The sequence below is a fragment of the Anguilla rostrata genome, chromosome 1 (assembly GCF_018555375.3).
Source record: "Anguilla rostrata isolate EN2019 chromosome 1, ASM1855537v3, whole genome shotgun sequence".
Lineage (NCBI taxonomy): Eukaryota > Metazoa > Chordata > Actinopteri > Anguilliformes > Anguillidae > Anguilla > Anguilla rostrata.
Window position 1 is genome coordinate 81,871,106 of NC_057933.1, and position 27,989 is coordinate 81,899,094.

At 45.8% G+C, this 27,989-nt stretch overlaps 2 protein-coding genes and 2 long non-coding RNA genes across 4 annotated transcripts in view; 2 read left to right on the forward strand and 2 right to left on the reverse strand.

Moving 5' to 3' along the window:
- gapdhs (glyceraldehyde-3-phosphate dehydrogenase, spermatogenic) overlaps window positions 1-4,160 on the reverse strand; it is an 18,870-nt gene extending 14,710 nt beyond the window's left edge. Inside the window, exon 1 of the mRNA XM_064305374.1 lies at window positions 4,060-4,160. The gene's annotated coding sequence lies outside the window, so the exon portion shown is untranslated. The remainder of the gene's footprint in view (window positions 1-4,059) is intronic.
- Window positions 1,505-9,513, forward strand: LOC135237884 (uncharacterized). The gene is made up of 2 exons (XR_010324956.1): window positions 1,505-1,701; window positions 7,463-9,513. It is a non-coding gene; the product is annotated as an uncharacterized LOC135237884 (long non-coding RNA).
- LOC135237877 (potassium-transporting ATPase alpha chain 1-like) lies at window positions 8,825-27,822 on the reverse strand. The gene is given in 23 exon segments (XM_064305422.1): window positions 8,825-9,891; window positions 10,043-10,134; window positions 10,532-10,633; window positions 11,568-11,701; window positions 12,177-12,322; window positions 12,428-12,551; window positions 13,116-13,270; window positions 13,861-13,996; window positions 16,343-16,493; window positions 16,887-17,023; window positions 17,895-18,070; window positions 18,585-18,777; window positions 19,242-19,376; window positions 20,354-20,463; window positions 20,930-21,128; window positions 21,890-22,158; window positions 22,857-22,974; window positions 23,664-23,798; window positions 24,379-24,492; window positions 25,245-25,448; window positions 26,042-26,101; window positions 26,570-26,692; window positions 27,636-27,822. Coding segments are annotated over 23 exon segments (3,054 nt in total). The 5' UTR covers window positions 27,648-27,822; the 3' UTR covers window positions 8,825-9,862.
- LOC135237887 (uncharacterized) lies at window positions 18,722-19,524 on the forward strand. The gene is made up of 2 exons (XR_010324957.1): window positions 18,722-18,859; window positions 18,980-19,524. It is a non-coding gene; the product is annotated as an uncharacterized LOC135237887 (long non-coding RNA).
- Window positions 27,823-27,989: the final 167 nt, after the last annotated feature.

Below are 27,989 nucleotides of genomic sequence, written 5' to 3' on the forward strand. Positions count from 1 at the left end.
TCGGCTGCACAGCGCCACGGCGGCGTCGGCGTGGAGGCGCTGCAGGGTTCCGTACCCGGCTACGGAGAAGCGAGTGGCCATTTTGTTTGAAGTCTTGCTGTGTCATTCTGCTGCCATTTGAGCAAGCAGGAGCAGACGAGGCACAGGAGGAGGAGGAGAAGGAGGAGAGGGGGGGGTACTGTGGATATATTTGATCTAAAACATGTCCTTCCACCTCTGTTTCTATGTCCTCTCCTCTGTGCTGCGGTACTGCGGTAAAATACGCACTGACCGCACCAAGAACATGCTGACACATGAACATGCTGTACTCTGTGGCCGCAATACCCCCCCCCCATGCCCCAACACCCCCCCCCCAAGGAAAAGACCCAATGCTGGTGTGGAGCAGCTGAATACACAACACAGAAATTACCACATTTTCCACACTCCATTTTAAATACTGTCCTCTGCCGTTTCCTCCCCAAGCAGTACAGTACAAATGGGAGGGAACAGACGGAGTAAAGAGGGAGGAGGGAGAAGAGAGAGGGAGAGAGTTCAGAGAGAGAGAGAGAGAGAGAATAAATATGCTGTCTGACACGCCCACACCCTGTCTCACTAGTACTTCCTAAATTCTCTTTCAGTCCGGGAGCTACACCGGTACTTTTCCACTGTGAGAGAGAGACAGCCATACATAACATGCTCTGAAAAGCCCAGTCATTGCCCTCCTTCTCCTGCCAGAGGTGAACACAAGGGGTCCACAGTGTGTCTCAGTATGGCTCCCGTCTGCTGCCCCCCCCACCCCCAGGCCCGGCCAGCTGGGCCACGGCCTCAGACAGACGGCATCGCACACAGACTCAGAGCGCGACGAGACGTGGTCTGACCGATGCGTTCGAAACCAGAGCCGCCGCAGTCAAATGTGTCCCTAATGACAACCAATCAACCAATCAATACTTGCTTATATAACTTTCCAGACACGCATACGCACACTACTCATGCGCTCATACACACTATACTAATCAGATTTCAAGTGGTGTACTTTTTCGTAATTCATCAAGGTTAAGTAATGGATGCCTTGGGCAGATACATTTCAAATCAGACTAAATTGCATGTAAAATATCAATAATCAATCTCTCAGACTCCTCTGGGGTTTGAAGGTAAAACCAGCACGCTACCTCCAATAGCAGAAGCAAGTTCACCTGTCCTTCCTTCAGTTCAACAAGAACTGACAACAAACAAACCCACACAAATATTTAGCTACAGCATTACACCCATGGGAAAAATAGTATACTGAAGCATACCTGAAGCATACTATTTTATAATTATGAATAGTTGAAGTATAATTAAAGATTATATGAAGTATGCTTAGTATCCTATCATTTTTACATGGGTACTTGTTGAAATACTCTGCGCGCAAGAGTTGTTCGGAACAGGAGGCTAACCTGATGAGTCACAGTGTGAGGGAAGGGGGGGGGATTTTTCTTTATCACCGGAAATAATTATTTGCACTTCCTCCAGATTGGCTCTTATGAGTAGGTAACAGGGTGCGGCCTAAGCCAGGCTTCTTAGTTGTCCTTGGTTCTGATGAGGTTCAGACTGGGAGGTCCGGTTACCGTACAGCCATTGACTGAGGCCTGCAGCCTATGGCAGCCATTGCGGCTCCGCTTTGCGGCTCGTGCCATGAATAAATAAACTGCGGCGAATCGACGGAGGACGAGCGGCCTGCACGTGAGCTACCCAGCTGCCTGCGGCGCAGCTTCACGGGGGGCACCTGCACCACGTGAAAATGATTCCTATTGTGGGGTTTTTAACGGAGGGCATCACAGATTTGAGACACGATTGCAGTGGGCGCGTACAAGCAAGAGTAGAGAAAAGGAAAAAAGAAGGATAACAAATAAGCAACATTTAAATTTTTTTTTATTTTTTAACAACTGGTGCACGACGTTGCATGTACGGAAAAAGTCGAGCTTTGGTTTTTTTACGGTTGTTGTTCTTTTCCCTGTCACATAAGGATTCAACCTGTTAAAGACACGCAGCGCTAGGGCCCGTGAGCCATACTCGCCCTCCACCGCCTACCTGTTCAAGGATGACGACGGTATAAAAATGACGCCGTTTTAAACACAGGTGTGCGTAAATTACGCAGACCTGCCAATAAGCTAATAAAACATAGCTAGCTATTTCATAACTTTTGGCTTCCTGCCCGTTTTCAGTAAATAGTACTATGCTTATTTGATACTGTGCATGGAAAACGTTTGTGTAAATCGGAGAACGAGCATTTCATTCCGCTCTTACGTGCCCAGTCCCGTATTTGTAAACGTGCGGTCCTGCACACGATTATGGAAAAGCGCTAGCTACAGAAACGGAGCTCGACGGATATAGTGACACAGAACAAGATTATGGGTTTTTCGTCACGTCAGAAAGGGGATGATTCGACTAACGTTGATTCTCCCCACACCGCAGTCCCTCGCGTAAAGGAAATGCAGAGCCTATACATTGAGTCAGAACCAAACCCATCGCTGAATCACTAACATCGCACCGCTTGATCACTGGGAAATGTACTAGGGTTTCCGCACGTACGCAGACACGAGTGACTGGCATGGAATTAATTCGCCAGGAAGCAACCTTTTTAGTTGTACATTTTTTCATTACTGGCTTATCAAGAAGTTGTCCAGAGGGACGGAGAGAAATCGCTCAATATAACCGCCATCATCCGTACAGGCTATCCCATTACAAATAGAAACCGCTCATTCATGATCAGTAGCCTACTTAATGCGCAGAACAACCATTTGGATGTCGCTCTGACTCCAGGTTTTGGTAATGCAACAGTTCTACTGTTCTTTCTGGCTACTGCAACATATTTTCTAAATAGCCCGAAGGCATCAGACTTGACCTTGTCTTCTAATATGACCTTCATCAGTGATAAGGGGAAACTGACTTTTCGAAAAGATTAGAGAGCTACCCATACGGGCTAGCTAATTAGTTTTAGCCTTCATTTAGATGTCCGACAATACGCCTCCTCATTTGCAGAAATATTGGGAAGTGCAATATCAATAACATTACAATAGGCCCTACTGCGTTAGTTTATGGAACAATGTTACGTCACACTCGACACTGGAATCGTTAATACAGTCTGCAGTGCAGCTTACCCAGCTACAGTATATGGGAAAAGATAGCTGGGCTATTACACGTATCAGCATTAAAACATCGACACTGCCCTAAATTTAGATTTTCATTGACATTAAAAAGCGATATCTACCAGTATTAGGGAATCAAATCCATTCATTTTAGCTACCTGCGTGATTACATTGTATTTCCTACTTGCAACATTCTAAGCTGCATATACACAGCACATTCTAGAATGATGTGACGCAACTCGAGAGCTCATCGTGAGGAGCCCGCGAAGCACGTACATTCGTGGGATTTCCTGTACTGTCAGTATTTTTCACTCATTAATACAGCAAGCTAGCTCGGAACATAACGTGCTTGCTCGTTGATTGCGTGCTCTCAAAGTTTATCGTGATGCCCCTTGCAGTCGTATTGCACTGCAGAATGATTAGACTCGACGGTGGATGAATTTTACATTTCTGATTTGCTCCCAAGCTGGCGAGTTCCTTCCGCAAAAATTGCTAGCAAGCTAGCCACTCAACGGCTATCCATATATCATGTTACTTCAGGAGATTATTCATTCAACTGAATGAATGAAAAATACGCGTTTATGCCTGGGCCATGGTAACGTTAGCCTAAATGATGCTACAGATATTTGCAATTCATATGTATAATTTTTACAGGTCGTCTGAACAACGTTATACAATCACTTCCCTATTGTAAAGGACCATCCCCTCTTTTTAGTAGCTAGCTAGCTAGCTACTCCCGCTAGTGCAGTTGTACAGTTTTCCTCCCTCAACCATTTCACTGACTCAAGCCATTTGTCTCTAGGAGGGATGTTTTGGCTTCACAATCCTAGTAAATTAACCTACTATATAAGCTATATTCACTGAAAACTACACGCCCATAACAGATGAAATCTGATTTAAACATGTGTTCATTTCTATCTGCCTTAATTCCGTCTCCAACGTCTCTCCTTACCTTCTCGTGAGATGCTGCAGTGCCTGTACAGGTTCCGCCTCTTGCCTCCCGGATTTTTATACCGGACACGTGCGCCTCTAGTCGCCCTGGAAACCTGACGTCATGTCTTCTTCATCTGTGGGAGCCATTTAGAGCGGCCACTGAGAAACGACAGAACAGTCACGGCTACCATGGAAACCTTGGCAAAGAGAGAGCCAAGGGCGATTGGCTTTGGAGGATGCGCAAATTACGCAACTTAAGTAATGGCACGTTAGATGCAATCCATCATAAGAATGTTTTCGCCTCAGGGCGATAAACATTTAAAAAATAATTTCTTAATTTGAGTTGTGCAGAATAGATCCTATCCTGTAATTAAGCATTTCATTTACAATTTTTGCAGTAGGTTATTTTTTTTTCTCAGATTCCGTATTGAATATAATAGGACTGCACATAATGTGATGTACTGCCGTGTTTTGAGCACGCATACTTGTTAAATTATTATATAGTCACATGTCCCTTGGATTACACCGGTACTGGAATAGCCTATTTTAAATTGGGCGATAATAAGGGAAATTCAGTGAATGAGGCAGATGCACTGTGAATGTAGACGTGTCACAGTAGTCACTATTTTTTGAATGTGTACCAGTCTTACACTTTTGTGCACACTAGTAGTAGTAGTACATGACGAACGATTTTATTTTAACTTCAACAGAGCTGACACAATACCAGTGTGTGAATAACCTGTATGCATTAACTGATTAGTAGCCTGGTGTCGTGAGATTATTAATATATGAAGAAGTGCTATAACAAGTAGTCGAGCATATGTTATCACCGAAAACATAACTTGTGGGTATGGGACGTCTTCCTCGACGCATCTCTGCCGCATAGATCCGCTCGCTACAGAACTTCATTGTGGCACCGCACGTGAGAATCTATTGAACACTGCAGACATTCACCTGTACGCGATAGCAGTAGCTGGCTTTTGGAACGAAATGTGTTTTTTGTCGTAAGCAAAAATGACTTTGCCAACTCCCACACGTTATAATTTATTCATTGAGCCTAATTAAAGCAAACGCTGGCACTAAACTGCATCCGAGTACATGTTGCTCTCCATTAAAGCGGCCATTAACGCGGCATAGTTTTGCACGAGCAATGCACTGCACGTACAGTTCGTGCAGTCCTCACGTGGGCGTAGTCACTGTGAGTTCCTCTTGCCTGCAACGTAAAAAACGTAGACTAACCGTAACTCAGCCTACAATTCATACAGTAACATATAGCGTCTTTACAAAAACATTTTCAACTTCAAAAATGTTACTAAAATATGTGCCCTGAACCATGTGTTTCACAGAATCTAAACAAGTAGTGTTACAAAACAATGCTTACACACGGTTGACCATATGTTGGCATTATATTGCCATCTCTAATAATAATAATAATAATAATAATAAACTTTATTTATAGAGCACTTTTCATACAAGTAGCAGCCCAAAATGATCAACAAAAAAAAAAAAAAACAGACCAAAAAAAAAAAAAAAACAGGGCATAATGAAACAGAAAAAAACACGATTAAATAAAACAAGATAATAAAATGTGAGAAAGCAAAAATGCAAGGAAGCACAGTGAAATATAACAAAACAATATATTTGACATTTCAAATGCCTAAAATAAAAAGACTAAGTAGTTAGTAAAAACTAAGATAAAATACAATAATTTAAAAGTGGCATCACATTAGGTGTAGTAACAGATTGTTCATGTGGAGTCTATAGTCTATATAAATGGTAAATACTTCCTTTTTGGGCATGAATTCCTAACCTTTATTTAATCACAATTGGGTCTGTGCTCTCATTTACAAAGACAACCTGACAAATGAAACAACATGACTTAAGATTAATTTGGTGCTTCGTCAAGGGAACTAAACTGTTGAACGTTAAATGTGTCGCTTGCTAATGTAAGTCTGTAGTGTGGTGTAGGCAAAGTGAATATCTAAATTCATATATGAGCTTAATCTGTGCGGTTTGCTATGGAGCAGCAGGTATGATTACTGAAGAATTGCAGAATTTCAGGCACGCACTGCTTCTGTTGAATAAAAGCAAAACTGTAGAGGAATTTTAGTAAATGTCAGTTCCAGAGATAAGCTTGTTTGCTCACTGGAGGCTTTGGGTATGAACAGAACGAGAGAATGTGAATGGATAACCGGACAAAGAATTAAGTGAAACCTTTATTCGTGATTCCACATGGTTAGGAAATCGTGACTTTAAAATAGCCTTTCACCGACCACGGATTTGTGGCGAATGGTGGTTCTGATATCTTTGGTGAATTGCCTACTGTTGCAAGGAAGTCGGTGAACAGAGCAATAAAACCGATGGTCGGTTATGACAGAAATTATGGAGATATAAAATATGGATCTGGTGATGTCGTTTACAGTTTACGGTTTTCCATTTGTCCTTATTAATTCTGAACTCCTCTCGTTGACCCATAATGGTTCATATCTGGCAACCCCCGTAACCCACGAACAAAAGAATTATGCCATTGGTTTGGCCGACAAAAGGAACATCTCAAAACCTAGAAAATCCCTTCAGTAAATGATGCATGAAAGAACAAATTCTACTCATTCATGTCCTGCAGTTGGCTCCTATAAACACCTGTTTATGTGGTTACTGGCTACACAGCATGTATATAGGGACAAGAAAGACCAAGGGGTGAATGAATAATCTTGGGTCCCAGAGGATTTGTTATGATGAAATCAGACGGTAAATGAGCATAAGAGGAAGCAGAAAATAAGGAAGAAACAGAAAACCACCCAACATTTGGGGTTTAATAGTTGGCTGTTAATGTTGTATCAGCATTGGCATGTGTAAATGAGATGTGGAAACCCTAACTATTAAAACCAGAAAAGCCCCCGTCGTCGTGCTGTTTTTACCCACCAGGCCATTATTTGGCGGACGGTATGATGCACCTGCCAAACCTTTCGTGACTCATCCTGCCAAAAATTCAGACTTCATGACTGGAGTGAGACCGTGTGGTCTCTATAATTTATTTGTTTATTTATAAAAATCTATAAAACAAATAAGCAAATAAGTCAATAAAAGATTGACATTTTCGTAATTGAGCGTTGAAAAGCTGTGTGGTGTTGGCACATTGAATGTGGTTTTTGGTGGCCTGCCCCTGCATGCGGGCCAGACACATGCTGTGTAATGGTGAGCAGACAGAATGTATTTGCCTGGCAAGAAGGAAATTCAGAATGTAAGAAATCAGCAATGTGCCAGATTCTAAACCTGTGCAGAGCTACAAATCACGAAGAAACAATCATAAAGAAACAATTATGACCGGAGATTAGATGTTGAGGTGACATTCGCACAATGAACTGCCAGGATGTGCAGCTTCCTCCTTCCTTTCAAGGTCACATGTCCTTTCACTGTTCCAGGCTGAATTGCATGTTACCGCCCTCTGCTGGAGACAAGGGGATTGCACTGGACGGGACGCGCGATCCTATACCCCGAGTAAAGCGGATCCAGGCCAAGGTTTTTACAGTATATATAAACACCAGCAATTTAGAGGTTTCTTAATTCAATTCAAGTAATCAGACACCGTCCACTTTTACACTGCCGCTGGCAGATATACAGAAACACCCCCCCCACTCCATTTCCCCCTCAGCCTGCTTGAGCATTCCAAACTGCCAAGCATTACCTTTCTGACTGCCTGTCTTCACCCAGACCTCTGTTTACCTGCAGCCAGCAGAACTGACACATTTTTACCCCCCTCTGCTCTTCTGTCTCATCATCTAGCTGCCCGATCCTCTGACGTGTCCAGTTGGCCCTTCAGTTACGCAGCCGTTGCCTTCTCCCTGTCTGTCCTGATCAAGTCAAAAAACAGCCCTTCAGACGTTTGACATGTTTTGCTCACACATCATATATTGCTTGTTCACATGCTGTTATCATTAAGAGCCACGAATAAGATGTGAACATCAGTTTATTATTATTACAAGTGGTAAAAAAGAGTGTCTGTATTAATGCAGGCATACCAATGTGCACATTTAAGTTATCTCCTGTAGTTACACAACAGCCCTATTCAAAAGGCCTTTTATAACACATGCGGAATGTATGTACTTTTCCCCGTTTGTTTTTACCGAAAGGCTTAAATCAATACGGTTCGGTTTTCTATTGACGGAGCCGATAAAAACTGCTGTTGCTGAATGGATAACGAGCAGTTCATTTGCGGAACTGTGAAAGAAACATTTAGATTCCTGATCTGATCATCTCACTCTCAAGTAAACCCACATCCAGGGCTATGTCCGGCATTCATTCTGTCTAGTCATTCAGCCTGGGGGGGAAGTGTCGAAGTCAGCCAATAGCATCCAGGGCTGGATTCCCATGTGATCCCTTGACCAATAGGAACAAGCCCTCATTGTTTCTGAGAGGCCCAGTACAGGCAGTGGAGCAGAGAAAGAAAAACTGGCTAATGGAGCATCACTGAAATTTTTGCCGCACAAAAAAGCAGACAGAGTGACTGACTGACTGAACAGAAAGTACGCTTGAATTTAGATTCAGAAAACCTTATTTTTGATAACTAGATGAGATTTAAGATGTCTTAAATGATGTAAAGGGAAACAGAAAAAATAAGACTGGAGTAAAATATGCCTCGCTTTTGAACAGTGGGATAAATTATGTGCAATTTCACACAGAGTAACTATCACTGTCTATTTTATATTCAACCTAAACAACATTTTTGTAAATTCTTTAACTATATCATTTTTGTTAAATTCCCCCTGAAACAATGACAAAATATGTAGTCATCAGACACACTTTATTTGTAAAAACACTGTTTAACGGCCTCATTTGTACATTACAGCCAAGTAGCTTTTGTTTCATCGTCAAACTTAACAAAAATACAGAATAAACCTAGAAAAAGAAGTAATTCCACACACACACACTAATCATCTGAAAGAGGCTAAACATGGCCAAAGGGCAAAGTAGATGCTGATTTTTCACACACAATATCAGAACACAAAAAGAGGCAACAGGAAATTTATTCAGTTTCAAACATGACAATTCTTGGGAATAATAACTGAGCCTGCTGTGGTCTTTATAAAATCTTAAATGAGTTCTTGTCTAAATGTTTGTGGATTTAATGCCGCTTAAAAGAGCATTCAATCACTATGTGTGTCACAGAATGCAGAAAAATCACATTTCATTTTTGGTCATTTTTTTAAGTTTGTTGGGGAAATTCTGTTCAATGTAAGCATACTAACCATGTGGATTTAACCTCCCATCGGAAATGATATCTTCCCAAGACTACCGTGAAATTGCTATCAAGTTTGGATGAAATCCAAAGTTCTGTTCTTCCCTCCATTTCTTTAAATGTCAGCCAATCAGTTTTCCATCCGACTGAATTTTTGAGACACAAAGGGAATAGGTCCATTAGTTGTGTTAATTTGAGATCTTTAACCAAAGCTAATAATGTGATGACAGAAATAAATGTAACAATGTAACCATAGGCGTATTTTAAGTTTTAGTTTTCATTCGTTTTAGTGACATAATAAATGGAACCTTGCTGACTGTGTTTCTGATTCTTATTTTGAACTTTAAAAACCTCAAAGTTAACTTTGTGCATACTGGAAGTATTAATGAAGGACATTAAGACAGTTGTCACACAGCTAAGTTATTGTGTGTGGATTAAGATGGCTGGTAGGTGCTGGGTTGCAGTTAAATGGTCCCATCAGAGGATTTCAGTGAACAATAAAGAAGGGTCTGTGGTTAACTTTATGAATTAATTCATGGGAATATGTGGATATCTTTCTTATTTTTGCTTGTGGCACCCTCTTCGTTCAGTAATACAACTCCTGGTCCCACCAGCCTGGGAAAGAAGAACGGACGTTATTCTTAGATAATTGGAAATGAATGACTGCTGACATAATGAAGAAGAGAGGGGAGAGAGGGAGACGGAGAGAGAGAGAGAGATAGAGAGAGAGAGTGAGAGAAAAAATGTATAAAGCACCGATACTCACTCCCAGGGTATCTTCTGACCCCCAATTTCCTGATCTCATCGTAGACGAAGATTAGAATTCCATAAGGCACCGGGATAAACCACCATTGCACTCTATAAATGGGGGGGGGGGGGGGGGGGGTGTTTGCCAGAACAGGGACAAATGAACAAATCAATGTCAGAAAAGTTATAGTTCAGTTCTGTTTATTAGCCTGAAAGACCCTGAAGCCCATTGAGCCTGACAGTCCCTAAGACCCCGAATCACCACACTTGCCTACTATTGAGTATACTCGTGGAGTACACTGGATGAGAAAGTTGTTGAGCAGATGAAATTTTCTGTACTTATAATATTTACTTAAAATACTTATAATAAAAGTACTTACAATAAAAAGTATGCACTAAGCAGTTCACTGCATGCTTAGTAGACAGTACACGCTCAGAGGATGCAGTAGTTAGGGTGGCTGATTCAGACACAGACCCCTGTGTTCTGTTCTCAGTGCGGGGGTCTTACCGGATTGGCATGAAGTTGAATATGTTGGGCATGCCCGGGCAGTAGCACAGCAGGTTACCCAGGCACAGCTGGAAGACAATGGCCGTCACCAGGACCTTATTCCTGTGGAAGGACAGGGGGGTTTGTACATGTACACAGACCCTCAACGCATCACGACCGAGCTCACTCTATCGCACTGCCAACCAACTGCACGGGAGGAGGAAGCTGCACCTGTTTCTTGCGAAAAATCATAAAATGCAAATTGCACCAGCAGAGCAAGCTCAGGTAGAGTTAAACATTAATGGTTGGTGGTGCTATTAGCCAAATGTCACTTCAAAGAATGTAAAATCAATTAAATATGCTGGGAGCACATGCAAAGAAAAAAAACGAAGAGTAGGTTTAACCGGTCATTATGTTTTGTTGGTCATACACGTAACAGCCAGGGGTCTAGGCTCTACAGTGGTGTTATGTGTTCTGCTCTGCCTTTATATGAATGAGTGATAAAACACACTGTATTACAGTTTACTTTTTTCATATTGCTGCTTATTTTGTGATTTTATAAAAAATAATGTGAATATTACCACTGCTTTACCGTGGAACGAATGGCACTTATTGTTTTGTTCATACAGTATATTTGCTGGTGTTCATGTAATTTTTATTGTATGCACTATGGTGTGGGTCTCACTGGATCAGAACTTCTGCCAAATCAATGACCGTAAATGCTGGTACGTTGCATAATAATGATGTAACGGGCGCATAGTGATGATGTAACGGGCGCATAATGATGATGTAACGGGCGCATAGTGATGATGTAACGGCGCATGTGATATGTAAGGACGGTGCATAGTGATAATGTAACGGGTGCATAGTGATGATGTAACGGGTGCATAGTGATGATGTAACGGGCGCATAGTGATGATGTAACGGGCGCATAGTAATGCTGTAACGGGCGCATAGTGATGATGTAACGGGTGCATAGTGATGATGTAACGGGCGTATAGTGATGATGTAACGGGAGAAGACAGACTGACTCGTGTGGAAGGGATTTTCCTCTGACCTGAAGAAGCCCTGCTGGAACACAGACAGACGACGGGTTTTACGGATCAGGACGTCAGAGATCTGGCAGATCTCGATACTGACGAAGAAGACGGTGTAGCAGGTGTACTCCTGGTACAGGCGCTGGCTGAAGGTCTGGGGGGTAAGGGGGGCGAGATTAAATAAAATCTCTCAGGACGTTCACACAGAATTCCCACGCCCACAAAGACAATCACCCACTGCCAACTGTAGCAATTTTCACTATACATTCATAGAGTACACTGCCAATGCACCCTACACACTGTATAAAACAGTACACTACCAATGCACCCTACACACTATAAAACAGCACACTACCAATGCACCCTACAGTGCAGAGCCCGATACACTGCATAAACAGTACACTACCAATGCACCCTACACGCTGTATAAAACAGTACACTACCAATGCACCCTACACACTATAAAACAGCACACTACCATGCACTACATGCGCCCTACACATGTTAATGTACTACATGCACCACAGTGCAGAGCCTTACCCTACAGTCACTACCAGGACCTACACACTGTATAAAACAGTAACACGTGCACCTACCATGCATAAATACACACTACAGTGCACACTTACCCACTCCTGTCCATAGCTGTCCTGCAGGTCCTGCAGGCGAGTGTCCTCCCACTGAGACCGGAGCCCCACACACAGAAGAGGGTACCAGCCCTCCTGGGCCATGGCTGTGAGGTAGTCTGTGAAGCCTGCGAAGGACTGGATCGCTCCTGGGAGGGGGTCGGGGGTCGGGGAGGGGGGGGCACAGCATCGTCAGGCCGCGCAGCGCCCTCAAACACGCCGACGTTAGCGACGCGCGGTCCGGGCAGACTCACCGATCTGGAAGTAGGAGTAGACCGCCAGCGCCTCGTTCACCAGCCTGTCCCTCCGCGGGTTCCTGGGCTTCAGGTGCATGATGTCACTCTCTGCCTTCTCATAGGCCAGAGACACGGAGGGGAACTGCGGGATGGAGAGGATGTGGTACGGGGGGGGGGGGGGGTGAAAAAGTGGCGGCTTTCTTTCTTTCTTTCGCGTTGCGTAACATGGTTATCTGCCTGGCAGGCACCTGCGTGTCCAACGCAACGTGCACAGCTGGCATTTCTCCACGTGTTCCGAACCAATGTGGGGGGGGGGGGGGGGTGGGGGTGGGGGTGTAGGTGGTCCTCCCCCAGGAAAATCTTTGTTTCCTACATTCTGATGATTTTTAAAGTATGAAATTACAAAATAACACCATAATACCATAATAATAATAATAATAATAATAATAATAATAATACCATATTGCTACGACTGATGATTAATGTCGTTGCGATCCTCATGTTCAATGGAAAAATTGGTGTGGTAGATTTTACAGAAGGCATACCACTTTCCTTTGAATCTTTCTAGAAGTAAGGGAAATTTGTCTTTCCAGGAGGTTTGAAATTTAAACAAGTATTTCTGGAAGTCTCTCGAGAAAATCGGGAGAGTTGACAGGCATGAACACAGGAGCATAGACCTCAGGGGGATCCATGGAGACAGACTCACAATGTCAGTAGCCAGCTCGATGAAGAGGATGGTGATGCAGCCCAGAGGAAGAGGCACGCTGACGGTGATGTAAATGAGGTAGGGAGTGAGCTCGGGGATGTTCTTGGTCAGCGTGTACGCAATGGACTTCTTCAAGTTGTCAAAGATCAGACGGCCTATCAGAGAACAGGAGAGACAGTCGCAAACGTTTGCATGATGTACCACAATCATGCACCTTCAATTTAGGCTACATATATTTGGATTTGGATTTACCCCTTAGAAAGTACAGTATAATGAAATACAGAGAAATTCATTTTAATCCTTCCCCTGTCTGTTTTCTTCCAGGGAAGTAACCTGGAAATGGTATGTATTTGAGAGGGCCCCCCCCCCTCTCATTCTCTTCCCCCCTCTCTGTCTCTCTCCCCCTCTCTCTCCCTCTCTCCCTCTCGCCCCTCTCTCCCTCTCTCTCTCTCTCTCTCTCTCTATTCCCTCTCTCTCTCTCTCTCTCCCCTCTCCTCCCCTCTCTCCTTCCTCTCTCTCTCCCTCCCTCTCCCTCTCTCTCTCTCTCTCCCTCCTCCCTCTCTCTCTCCCTCTCTCCTCCCCTCTCCTCTCCTCTCTCCCTCCCTCTCCCTCTCTCCTCCTCCCCTCCCTCTCCCTCCTCCCCTCTCTCTCTCCCTCTCTCTCCTCCCCCTCCCCCTCTCCTCTCTCTCTCACCCTGCTCACACCCCCCCTCTCCTCCCCCTCTCCCCCTCTCCCCCTCTCTCACCCTGCTCCACGCCAGTCACGATGGAGGCGAAGTTGTCGTCCAGCAGGATCATGTCGGCGGCGCTTGCAGCGTCAGCGCTCTGCGTGCCGATGTCGCTTCAGCGCGGCGAGTCGTTCACCCGCTCCCGTCACTGCCCCTGATCCTCAGCGCGGGCGAGCGTCACGGTACTGCAAATGGACCCTGAGGGGGGAGAGAGAGGGAAGAGAGGAGAGAGGGGGGAGAGGGGGGAGACGAGGGAAGAGGAGAGAGAGAGAGAGACCAGGGAAAAAGAGAGAGAGAGAGGAGGGAGAGGAGAGAGAGAGCGGGGGGGAGAGACAGAGAGAGGGAAGAGGAGAGAGAGAGAGAGGGAGAGGGAGAGGGAGAGAGAGAGGAGAGGAGAGAGAGGAAGAGAGAGATAAACAGAGCAAGAGAGAGCAAGTGGGAAACAATGCAGACAGGAGAGAAAGGGAGAAAGAGAAGGAGTGAGAGAGAAAGAAAGGAGAGCAAAAGAGAGATAGAGAGAAAGGGCGTGAGGCATAAGGTGAGAGAGAAGTAGGTAAAGAAGGAAAGAGCGGGAACAGAGAGGGATGGAGAGAAGTTATGGGAAGGAGAGAGAAAGTGAGACAGAGTAAAGGAGGAGAGAGAAAGATGGAGGAAGAAAGAAAAGGAGTGGGAGGGGGAGAGAGAGAGAGTGAAACAGTGTGTGTGTGTGAGAGGGTTGCGACGGTTATAAAATCTAAACAAATTATTTGAAAGGAATCCAAAGCTTACAAACATTCTTAACATCCATCAAACAATAAGATAAACATTTCTGTACATGTTTACAATCCTGGTCTGACAAAATGTAATGCACTTTAATACTTGTTATAAAATATGTACCAAATAGTTTTATAACTCATTAAAGGTTTAGCGATGTACTGACTATGGCAGTAGTGTCCTTCACTTGGGAATTTCACTAATGGCCTGGACCTTACAAGGCCTAAGAGTTTAGCCCTAAGCGCTCGGATATGGTTGCGTTATGCTGTCAGTTACACCATTTAACTAAGCGTTTTACAAAAGTGGACCCACATGCACATTCATCTTCTAATCAAATACCAAACACTCCTGCTTTGTTCCCTTCTTCTGTTTCGTCGAGGTCATCGGGACCATTCTCAGGATATTTATCAAGTAGTTATTCTTATAATTCTACGTTAAGCCTGCACACATTAAAATCTCCTTGTTAAAGTTTTATCAATGTTATATTAAAGTATAGTAAATATAGTAATATAGCAAAGTATCTGAAAATGAACTGCAGAGGAAGTTCTGGACAAACACAAACACTAAGAGAGTACTTTGGTGCTTGGAATGCTTAGCACACACCAAGTCAATGGCTTAAATTATGTGACACTGTTGTAGATTAGTGACCAGGCACTAATATTGGGGCAGTATTATTATAATCTGTATTATAGACATGAACACTGGCAATTATAATGGGACAGTGTTGTGAGATATTGATGTTGACAGGCGTGAGTGTATAATGGGATGATTATATTTGTCCCATTATCTGTAATTAGTCAGCACTAATGTTGGAACAGTGCTATTGATCTGAATCAACCATGATGTTGGCATAAAGCTATAGAGTCGATACTGATGTTGGTATAAAGCTATAGAGTCGATACTGATGTTGGTATAAAGCTATAGAGTCGATACTGATGTTGGTATAAAGCTATAGAGTCGATACTGATGTTGGTATAAAGCTATAGAGTCGATAGTGATGTTGGTATAAAGCTATAGAGTCGATACTGATGTTGGTATAAAGCTATAGAGTCGATACTGATGTTGGTATAAAGCTATAGAGTCGATACTGATGTTGGTATAAAGCTATAGAGTCGATACTGATGTTGGCATAAAGCTATAGAGTTGAAACTGATGTTGGCATAAAGCTATAGAGTTGAAACATGTCGGCATAAAGCTATAGAGTCGATACTGATGTTTGGACAGTGTTATGGATGTGAGTCAGTACTGAAGATTGAATATTGCTATGGATGTGAGTCAGTACTAAAGATTGAATATTGTTATGGATGTGAGTCAGAACTGAAAATGGAATATTGTTATGGATGTGAGTTACTATCGATGTTAGGACAATTTTATGGTGTCATCACTGCTGCAGAGACAGTGGTATGAATGTCAGTAGTGATGTTAAGACAGTGTTATGGAGTCATTTCTGATGTTAGAACAGTGTTATGGTGTCATGGCTGCTGCAGGGAGAGTGGTATGGTGTCATGGCCGGTGTTGAGACAGTGGTATGGTGTCATGGCCGGTGTTGAGACAGTGGTATGGTGTCATGGCCGGTGTTGAGACAGTGGTATGGTGTCATGGCCGGTGTTGAGACAGTGGTATGGTGTCATGGCCGGTGTTGAGACAGTGGTATGGAGTCATCGCTGCTGCAGGGAGAGTGGTGTGGATGTGCAGCTCTGATAATGGCACAGCGCTATGGGGCGTGAGCGAGTCACTGCGGGCTCACCAGCCGCTGGCAGCTCTCCACGATGATCAGCTTCTGCTGGGGCGAGGTTCGGGCGAACACCATCTCCGGGTGGCTCTTCAGGTTCTCGTCCAGCTCCTCGGTGGTCATGTCCTTCAGCTGCCCCCCGTTGATCACACAGGCACGCGCGTCCCTGCGTGGGGTTTGGGGGTGGGTGGGGAGGGGAGGGGAGAAACGTACCTGTTGGGTCTCCTGAAGAGCGAATATGAACTGGCCTATAGTATAAATGGTGAGCAGCCCAGGTTTTTAACAGGGGGGGGGGGGGGGCTGTAATGGTCCACAATCAGCCCCCCCCCCGTGATCAGAATCCCTCCTCCCACCAGTCCATGATCACAATCTTAACCGCCCCCCACCCCCCCCCCAAGCAATCGCAATCTTAACCCCCATCTCCACGCTCTGCGATCCCAGCCTTAGCCCCTCTGCCCATTGTGTGGTTTCATGAAGCCCCCGCCCGTCATTTCCATTGAATGCTCCCAGTAGCGCCTGTAAGTGCCGTTTCTACGGCGACCCGTGTGTAAAAGCTCACCTCTTGTTGACCTGCTCCACCGGGATGCGCAGCCTGTTAGCGATGTCCTCCACCGTCTCGCTCCCCTCCGAGATGATGCCCACGTTCGCCGCGATGGCCCTCGCTGTGATCGGGTGGTCTCCTGTCACCATGACAACCTGGGGTTGGGTTGAGAGTTACATTACATTACATTACATTACAGGCATTTAGCAGACGCTCTTATCCAGAGCGACTTACACAACTTTTACTTAGCACTTTACATTGTATCCATTTATACAGCTGGATATATACTGAAGCAATGCAGTTTAAGTACCTTGCTCAAGGGTACAACGGCAGTGTCCTTACCCGGGATTCTAACCTACGACCTTTTGGTTACAAGCGCAGTTCCTTACCCACTGTGCCACACTCCGTCCAAACTTGAGTTCAAACACAAGTTTTTTTTTTTTTGTTTTTGTTTTTGTAATTTAATGACAAGAGAAGATTTCCTCTGAACTGTGTGATGATTATGATTATAAAGTATTGGAAGACAGACATTCTGAAACAGATTTTTTTTTTTTAAAGACATAAACGTGTACAAGGTTCACACTGAACATTTTGTACGGCGTGAAAATGTAGCAGTTGTGCAGTAAAGGGGAGGATCTTTAACACAAGCTCTCAGCCTTGCACCAGAGCTGGCTATGGCTGGTAGCCCTATAGAGGCGCAGTGAAATTGGCAGTCCTGTCTCTCAGGACATGAGAGGGTTCAGCGGTTTAGGGGTTCACATTTCATCGCTCCCTTGCGACTCCCGCACATGAACGCAGCTGCAAATAGTCAGTTTGATATTCCAGATATTCCAGAAACAGACATGTCCCGCCCCAATAAAAAAGGTAGCACTTTCCTTAAACCCTTTGACACAAGGCTAAAATAACACTGTCATACACATGACTTAACAGCTGCCACAAGATGGCATAACAGATAAACATATAAATGAAACTGCCAGACTTTTAATTCACACCCCCTGCCCCTCCCGCCCCCCCCCACTCTCGTACCCGGATGCCAGCCGTGCGGCACTTCATGACGGCGTCGGGCACGGTGGCGCGCGGCGGGTCGATCATGGAGATGAGCCCGGCGAAGCACAGGCCCGACGTGGGGAAGTTCATCTCGTCGGTGTCGAAGCGGTAGTTCCGCGGGTACTCCTTCTCGTTCAGGTAGATGTGGCAGAAACCTGGGCGGGCGGGGGGGCGGGGGCCACGTCATCAGATCAGGTGACGACGACGGAGCTTTCTGCTTTACCCACAACGCTATCTGCCGCTACTGTGCTTCTCTGTCTCTGTGTTAATTCACTGTTGCGTTGACGTTGCATTACTGCTATTTGGCTGATGCTCATATCCAGACAAGCATGTCACATCACAAGTGGAAAAGCATCATGAACACAAGTGTTCAGTTAGTATTCAGAGACAGCACAATAGGCTCACTCAGAACCAGTTAACTGTGTTAAATAACTGGCCAATGATTTGTATCATAAACAAATAAGCAAATAAATATGTTCCTCTCTCCGTGTCTTGAGCTCCTAGTTGCATTCACTCTCAGGCTATGTTTCAGTGACACCCCCTGTTCCCTTGCTCTCTATGCACCATAGGCTGGGGATACTCGTCCTTTTCAAAGCCCTCGTGCAGCCAAATCGCGTGGCCACCCCGTCCTCCTGCTCCTGCTCCTGCTCCTGCTCCATGCCCCCTTACCTAGAACTCTCTCCCCCAGGCCACCCAGGTCCATGTAGGCCGTCTGGAAGGCCTCCCTCCACTGCTCGTCCAGGGGAAGCTCCTGGCCCTTGATCAGAATGGTGGAACACCGCTCCAGGATTCTCTCTGGCGCCCCCTTCATCACCAGCAGGTAGCGCAGGTCCAGAGGGTCCTCCAGCTCATGCACTGACAGCTGCCCACCACCAGGGGGAGAGAGGGAGTCAGCAGTAGATTTGAACTTTCCTTTTTTTCCCCAAGTAAACAGACCATGACAGGTAGGTACCAGGTATCAGAGTCAGATTGCATACTGATTACATTTATTTTGACTTTTGTGAATGGGATTTGCTTATTTAAGTTTTTTTAAATTCATTTGAACATAAAAATTTTTTTTAAAGGATTTTTCACACGGCACACCTGACCTCACCTGGCGGCACACCAGAGTGCCGCGGCACACCTGACCTAACCTGACGGCACACCAGAGTGCCGCGGCACGCCTGACCTCACCTGACGGCACACCAGAGTGCCGCGGCACGCCTGACCTCACCTGAGGGCACACCGGTTGGGAAACACTGCACTAACGGCACACCCCTAGCATGCAGAGGAACATTCGAGCGAAGACTGGCAGTACCGAGATGCTCCACCAGGGGGAGACATTACCTGGAACTTGTTGGTGGAGTTGAAGGGGATCTCGCAGATCTTGTTGAACCTGGCTCTGAAGTCCATGATGTTGCCGATGGTGAGCTCCGTGAATTTGAGCAGCGCTGTCTCTGAGGCGTCCCCCACCACTGTTCTCTGTGGCAGACAGGAGGGGAACAGCAGAAAAAAGCAAGCAAGCCTCCATCAGCACAAATTCACTGCTGGTTTCCCTTCCAAAATCCGCCCATATGGAAAAATTATATATGTAAATATTAAATATGCTAAATATATTTGTATTTTAATATATGTGGTTATATTTTTGATGTATTTATAACAAGTATATGTTTTACACTTATACATATATACTTTTGCATATTTATGACAATGTACTTACATATATTAGCATATATATTTAATACAAATATGTGCTTACATATAGTACATATATTTTAAAATATTTAAATACATGGTGTTATGCCTTTCATACATATGTTACGCAATGTATTAAAATAGATTTTAAATTTCCTGTCATATATTGAATTACATAACTTTTCCATTAGGGTGTATCGATTTCAATCAACATTTGTGACTCACAACTAAGTGCTAATCTTGCCGCAAAAAAGGTACTTGCAGTTATTTGTGTGTCAAAGTGAAAGGCAAGCCTACATTTGACTTTCACTTTGACTCACAAAAAAATGCAAGCACTTTCTTTGTGGCAAGACTAGTACTGAGTTGTGAGTCACAAATGTTGATTGAAATTGGGTCAGTGTCTGGGTCAATGTTTATGTCTACATCTGCGTCTCTGTCTGCGTCTGTGCCTGTGTCTGTGCCTATGTCTGTGTCTGCGTCTGTGCCTGTGTCTGTGCCTATGTCTGTGCCTGTGTCTGGGTCTGTGCCTGTGTCTGTGTCTGTGTCTGTGTCTGTGTCTGTGTCTGTGTCTGTGTCTGTGTCTGTGTCTGTGTCTGTGCCTATGTCTGTGCCTGTGTCTGTGCCTATGTCTGTGCCTGTGTCTTAGTCTGTGTCTGGGTCTATGTCTGTGTCTGTGCCTGGGTCTGTGTCTGTGCCTGTGTCTGTGCCTGGGTCTGTGTCTGTGTCTGTGTGTCTGCGTCCGCCCCCGCCCCCGCTGCGCTCACCTTGGGGATGGGCACGGTGTCCTGGCCGGGTTTGAAGATGGCCCTGTTACAGAGCCCCGCCACTCGAGCCAGCGATCGCCACGTGTCCGATGACTGGTCGAAGCTCTGCCCTGCGCGAGGACAGAGGCGACAGAGGGAGCACATCCACTCAGGTTCCCCAACCACACAGGGGTCTGCTGTTTTTGTGTTTAAAAAACTACCAATTTAATCCCTATTGCAGGAATACTGAAATCTGGCCCTCAGGATTACTAATACTGCCAGTTTTCCCTTCTGCCAGTCCATTAATATCACTGATTGGGGATTACACTAACCTGGGGTGTAGGGTCTAAATCAGTCCCTGATTTCTGGGGGGGGTGAAGTCCAGCAGCACTACTGGTCCCGAGGGCCATATTTGAGTACTTCTGTCCTGTCCTATAAAGGAGCCCTATTGGTGGAGATGTGAACCCAGGAAAACCCAGACTTCCCAGGCCCTTCCGCTCCAGCACCACAGAGTGCCCCTTGGAGCAGAGTGAATTCTGGGAGAGAACCACACTAGCTCCAACCATCCCCTCTCACCCCTCACCCCTCACCCCTTACCGGACTGGTCCTCTGTGGTGTCAGCCGCGTGGATCATGTTGTCGAACCACAGGTGGGCCACGGTCATGCGGTTCTGGGTCAGGGTGCCGGTCTTGTCGGAGCAGATGGTGGAGGTGGAGCCCAGGGTCTCCACCGCCTCCAGGTTCTTCACCACGCAGTTCTTCCTGGCCAAGCGCTTGGCCGTCAGAGACAGACACACCTGCGGGACAGAGAGGGGGGAGATCGGTTACAGCAGGGGTGTCCAACCTTATCCAAAAATGGCCTGCGTGTGGGTGCAGATCTTTGTTTTAGCCCAGCACTGAGACGCTTGATTCAACTTATCGATGCCTTGATCGAAGACCATGATTAACTAATCAGTTAAATCAGCTGCACTCACACACTCACCGACTCTTTTCGGACAGGATTGGACACCCCCGAATAATACGTATAAGTATGGTACGGGCATGGGTGGCCCAAAAATACAGGAAAACGTATTTTGTCACAAAATGTACAGTACCTATCAAAAACTACACTCACTCTGCTGGAGAAGCAGGCTGCTTCGCAGGTGGCAAAGAGATATAAACCACATAAAAAACGGGAGCAACTGAATTACACACAATTAGACACAAAATACACACATACCTGTATTTCCAATGACCCCCACCCCTGACTGTAGGTTTAATATAGTATATTTATTGTATTTGTATATGACTTTCTGTTTACAATAGACCCTAAATCAGGGATCATCAACTCTGGCCCTCGAATCCAAATCCAGCCATGGTTTTCTTTTCTCCCGGGTAATTAGTGCTACTGATTGGCCAGACTGTCTTCACACCCGACTCCCAGGCAAAGGGAGGGTGGAAAACCAGCAGGTCTCGGCCCTCGAGGACCGCGAGTTGCTGACCCCTGCCCTAAATTCTCCAGCCCAGACTCCAAACAGCGTCGCTAAGCACAAACTGGCGGGACGAGTCGCCGACTCACGGTGACGGTGGCCAGCAGCCCCTCGGGCACGTAGGCCACCACGATGGCCATGAAGAAGATCATGGCCTCCAGGAAGGCGTAGCCGATGAACATGGCCACCACGAAGAAGGTGAAGCCGAAGAAGATGGCCAGGCCGGCGATGATGTCCACGAAGTGCTCGATCTCGATGGCGATGGGCGTCTTCTCGTTGCCCACGCCGGACGCCAGGCTGGCGATGCGGCCGATGATGGTGCGGTCGCCCGTGTTGATGACCACGCCCGTGGCCACCCCTGCAGGGGGCGGAGCCGGCGTCATTACCGCGCCACAAAATGGCTCCTGTGTGCGTGTGTGTGTGCGTGTGCGTGTGTGTGTGTGCGTGTGTGTGTGTGTGTGTGTGTGTGTGCGATGTTGTGTGTGGTGCGGTTGTGTGTGTGTGTGTGTGTGTGTGTACGAGTTTGTGTGTGTGTGCGTGTGCGTGTGTGTGTGTGTGTGTGTACGAGTTTGTGTGTGTGTGGGTGTGTGTGAGTAGAATAGTAGTTCAAATAGAAAGACAACTCCAAGAAATAGGTACCCTCCAGAAATATACTAATTATTGCCACTTTAAGATTTTTTTTTGTTTGTATGTATGTATTTATGTATGTCTGTATGTATTCATGTATATATGTGTGTATGTATGTGTATGTATGTATGAATGTATGTATGTATGTATGATTGTGTGTGTGTATGTATGTATGTACGTATGTATGTATGAATGTGTGTGTATGAATGTGTGTATGTATGTATGTGTGTGTGTATGTATGTATATATGTATGTGTGTGTGTATGAATGTGTGTATGTATGTATGTATGTATGTATGTGTGTGTATGTATGTATGAATGTGTGTGTGTATGTATGTATGTTTGTATATATGTGCCATCTCTGTATGTATTATATAAATATGCAGGACAGACAGTAACATGTCTCCTGAAAGTGAGGCAGGGGTACTGACCCTCCAGGCAGGTGGTGGAGAAGAAGGCGATGTTTCGCGTCTCCAGCGGGTTCTCATGGGTGTACTCCGGAGTCCTGCTCTGGGGCTCGGACTCCCCGGTCAGCGAGGAGTTATCCACCTGCGGACACGCGGGAAGAGAGTGGGAATGCCCTACTATCGTAGTGAAGGAGAGAGCTGAGTGCCCTACATCCCAAATATGAGGGGGCATAGGGTGCCCTATAGCTCTAATAGTGGAGAGCATTAAGTGCCCTAAAGCTTTAATAGTGGAGAGCATTAAGTGCCCTACAGCTGTAATAGTGGAGAGCATTAAGTGCCCTACAGCTCTAATAGTGGATTGCATTAAGTGCCCTACAGCTCTAATAGTGGATTGCATTAAGTGCCCTACAGCTGTAATAGAGGAGAGCATTAAGTGCCCTACAGCTCTAATAGTGGATTGCATTAAGTGCCCTACAGCTCTAATAGTGGATTGCATTAAGTGCCCTACAGCTCTAATTGTGGAGAGCATTAAGTGCCCTACAGCTCTAATTGTGGATAGCATGAAGTGCCATACAGCCTTAATAGTGGATTGCATTAAGTGCCCTACATTCCAGATGGAAGGGGCATAAGGTGCCCTACAGCTCTAATAGAATAGAATAATATAACTGAAATTACAGCATTGAAATGAAAGCTACCGGAGGGCATACATGCTGATTAACTTGCAGGGTACAGGAGGGCATCAAACCGGTGTTCCATTATGGCAGTCCGCACTTTATTATGACATCGTGGCTTTGTATTGCTGTTCCGTCGTCCGATTGGCCGGCCACCTACCTTGCAGCCGTGGCCAGTGATGATGCGGATGTCGGCGGGCACTCTGTCTCCGCCCTTGATCTCCACCAGGTCGCCCACCACCAGCATGTTGGCGTTGATCTCGTTCTTCTGACCGTCTCTGATCACCAGGGCTTGCTGGGAGAGGAGAGGGGAGAGTGTGTGTGTGTGTGTGTGCGTGCGTGCGTGCGTGTTTGTCCATGTGTGTGTTTGTGTGTGTGTGCATGTGCGTTTGTATGTGTGTGAGTGCGTGTGCATTTGTGTGTGTGTGTGAGTGTGCGTGCATGAGTGCGTGTGGATGTGGTTGTTGGGTGAGTGGACATGAGTATCATGCGGTACCAAGACGTCATCCTGATGCATCTCTTCCTCTCGCGCTCCGCCATTTAGCTCACGGCGTGGCAGAAAGAGAGGCCGCGTGCGCACGCCTGGATCTCGGCCTGGCGTTGATTGGCTGCGATTCGAGACAGCCCTAATTCGGCGCACCTGATTCTACTAATTAGCAGCTCGATGACATCTCTAGCTGCTGAATAAGGTGTGGTTTGTTACATCTGGAGCAAAAACCATCTGGATGGTAGATCTCCCGTGACAGGATTGGGCAGCCCTGACCAGCCGGCCCCCCATCATGCACTGGGTGCGTTCCTTAACAGGGTGAGCCACCCGACAGCCCCCGGTGGTCCAAATAAACGTAATTAATTTAGAACATAGTTCACTTCTTTACCTGTGGTACAAGATTTTTGAAGCTGGCGATGATGTTGGTGCTTTTAAACTCCTGGTAGTAACCGAAACAACCAGTCACGACCACCACAGCGATCAGTGTGATAGCCAGGTACAGCTGGAGAAAGAGAGAGAGAGTGAGAGAAATTTGGGAGCGGAAATCTTCACATGGGAAACAGCTTGTCATAATTCAGTCAATGACGTTTGGAAGAAACATTAGCGGTCATGTCAGGCTATACACTTCTCTAAACAGAAATCAGCAGGTTAATTAGAGCAGTTGCTTTCCCTCGGGCAAATCTACAATCTATTCTCTTCCCCTCTCTCCTAAAATAGATGCTACATGGATATTTTCTCCTAATATGGTTAGTTTCTCCCAGTGCACATAAAATTGTTCTGTTGTTCATTTAACGTGTTTGTGTTCTGTATGTACTTTATACTTTCTCTTCTCTCTGTGCCCTTCTTGCTTCCCCTTGTGGACATAACACACATAACACATGTACCTCAAAGAGTCCTATATATGGTTATGACAGGGCAAAAATGTTTTAGATCTATCTATCTATCTATCTATCTATCTATCTATCTATCTATCTATCTATCTATCTATCTATCTATCTATCTATCTATCTATCTATCTATCTATCTATCTATCTATCTATCTATATCTATCTATCTATCTATCTATCTGTCTGTCTATCTATCTATCTATCTATCTATCTATCGTTATCTATCTATCTATCTATCTAATCTTCTTCGCCAAGGCACTCCCCCCCTTTTCCTCCCCCCTCACCCCTCTTCCTCACGTTGTTTTGGCTGCCCCCCCTTCCTCCCCCCTCTTCCCTCCCCCTCTCCCCTCGCCCCCCCGTTCCTCACGTTGTCTTCGCTGGCCAGGTCACCCTTGGCGAATTGGATGCCGAAGGCGATGAAGCAGATGACGGCGGCGACCCACATCAGGCACTGCAGCCCCCCCGCCAGCTGCCGGGCGAACTTGACGTACTCGGGGGTCCCCTTGGGGGGTTTCAGTTCGTTCGGGCCGTCCCGTTCCAGGACCTGCTGGGCCATCGCGGAAGTCAGGCCCTGGTGTAGAAAGAGGGGAGGTGGGGGGAGGCGGTGGGGGGGGGGGGTGTGGTGGTTCAGAATGGGTGTTATGAGGGAGGAGGGGGAGGGGGAGGGGGGAGCTTGAGGTTAATGAAATGAATGGATCGATGGATGAGAAGAATCATGTCGGCGGAAGAGCAATGTGGGCGTAGCTAGAAATCGGGGGGAAGGCACAGCCTGTACTCAGCTGCCCGTAAGTGGAAAAGCTTGCTAGGTCTTGCTGCGGAGGCGGACGGGCTGGGGAGCGTTCGTGCTCGGGCGGGGCAGCGCTGGATGCTTTCATGCAAATTCTGAGGCTGAATTTCCTGTTCTGCTCGTTATGTATTTCTGCGCTCTCGTGCTCTTATGCTCTTAAGTGACAGCGGCAGCGGTTTGAAGAGGGGAACGTCATGCGAGAGGAAAAGGAAGCCAGACGTTAGACGCGAAGCCCTGCAGAATTAATCACATTATGGGATGGCGCACTGTACAGAAGGGAACAGAGCCCTGCTTCCCGAGGCGTGGCCTCCACAGACTGGCGAAGAGCAGTGCAGCGCAGGCAGGCAGACACGGCGACCGAGTGACCAGCCCGTTACCTTGGTGACGCTGGTGGTGTATTTCATCTCGAGCTCTTCTATGGTGATCTCATGGTCGTCCTGGGAGGGGGGGGGTTGGGGGGGGGGGGGGGGGGTGGACACACAGACACGGTGTTCCAGTTGCCTCATACAGCACAATTAAATAAACTGCCCAGGAGGATCAATCTCCCTTTTTGCAGACTCGGGTAAACACGTATTGGAAATGGTTTAACTATTTAGAAGCCGGTGAAAAGTTTAAAATAGTGTGGCAGCTTTTTTTAGCAATACATACACTTGACATAGTGGGAGAATAATTTTATTCTGTGGAAAAAAAATAGGTGAGGATAAATAGATTTAGGACTTTTACAGGCATCTACAGGGTTAAAAAGTATTTCAAATAATAATTTGTTGTAGGCCTGGATTATTAATATTAATGAGCACTTCCAAGGCCAAAACTAAACAATGAATTATTTAGTGTTATAAAGTAGTGGTTTTGAAAAATGTTTATTTTGTGATTTTAACATTTTTTTCTTTTTATTTCCAACTCACAATGTCCATCTCCCGCTTCATGCCTTCCAGTCTCTCTTTTTTCTTCATCTTCTTCTTTTTTTTGATCTGGACATCCACCTCCCCATCCACCTTGTCCATCTCCACAAACATATCGTACGAGTTCTGCAGAGAGAGAGAGAGAGAGAGAGAGAGAGAGAGAGAGAGAGAGAGCGAGAGAGCGAGAGAGAGCTCAGTAGAACATAAAACTGTCTCACGGTAAAACTGGAAATTCAATTTTTCAGAAAACGAAATTCAGCGCCGCATACATTTAAAGAGTTCCAGTCTTTTCACTGCAGGCCAGACGTGGCTTGTACTGTTACAGGCACTCAGCAGAAATAGCTCACTGAGTTATCTCCAGGCGTATGTAAAAAGCGTGATTAAACTGTACGATACACAAGTGTGCAGTGTCTCAGGCCTGCAGTTTAGCACACTGTGATGGTGCAATGGTTTGGGAGCTGGGCTTGTAGGTTGACGTTGCTTCCAAGGTGTGACATTGCTGTTGTGCCCTTGAGAAGGTTACTTAATCTGAACTGTTTCAGTACATGTGCAGCTGTATAAACGGACTATGCACAGAATGTACCTGTGGCCGTCGCTCTGGATAAGCCTGCTAAATGAGCTACATTTTATGTATGAAAGGTGCTATATAAATAAAGGTTACTATTATTAAATGTCTAAAATGTAAAGTAACATACAAACCCACTACAAATAATAAAAAATAATATCTTGGATATTTTATCTTACATCAGCACCACTGTTTTTGTAAAATTGGTTCCTTACAAAAAGTGTGATTTCATAAAACATTCTGTGGCTGAAATCTTACATTTATTCTTACGTTGGTTCTTTATGTTTAGAGGTACAAGGCTCTGACTACTTTGCCTGGTGCAATACTAAGATGGTAAGAAATACAGAGGAACAATGCACTCCAGGTGACCTGACATTAGGATCCCTATGGCAATAGCCATTTAGTCAGTCATTAAGCAGATCTACTGTTGAACAATCACACTTTTGAAAGGAACCGGTCTGTCAACAGCCGGAAACACGACCGTTAAAGTAGCCGCACGCTCACCTGCTTGCTCATGGCTGCGGCTCTGTAGGTGCACTCGCCGCCCAAGTCGATGGTCGTCCAAACGCCAGAGCCCTTTTTCCCCGAAATCTTGAAAGCGGTTTATATTTCCACCCCCGACCGCGTCCGTGGCACAGCCCCTCGGAAAGTCCCGGAGAATGGGAGTGGTCAGCCTGGCGGCGCTTATATATGCCAGCCCCTCCTCCGATGCCCACCTAAAACGGGCATCACCTTTAGACGCGCCGCCAATGTCATCCTGCACTTCTGAAATCGAAACCCCCCCCCCCGCCCCTCTGGTTGTATCAGAAGAAACCCCTTTGTGCGTGAAACACGGTCCTGGTCTTATCAGCTTGAGCA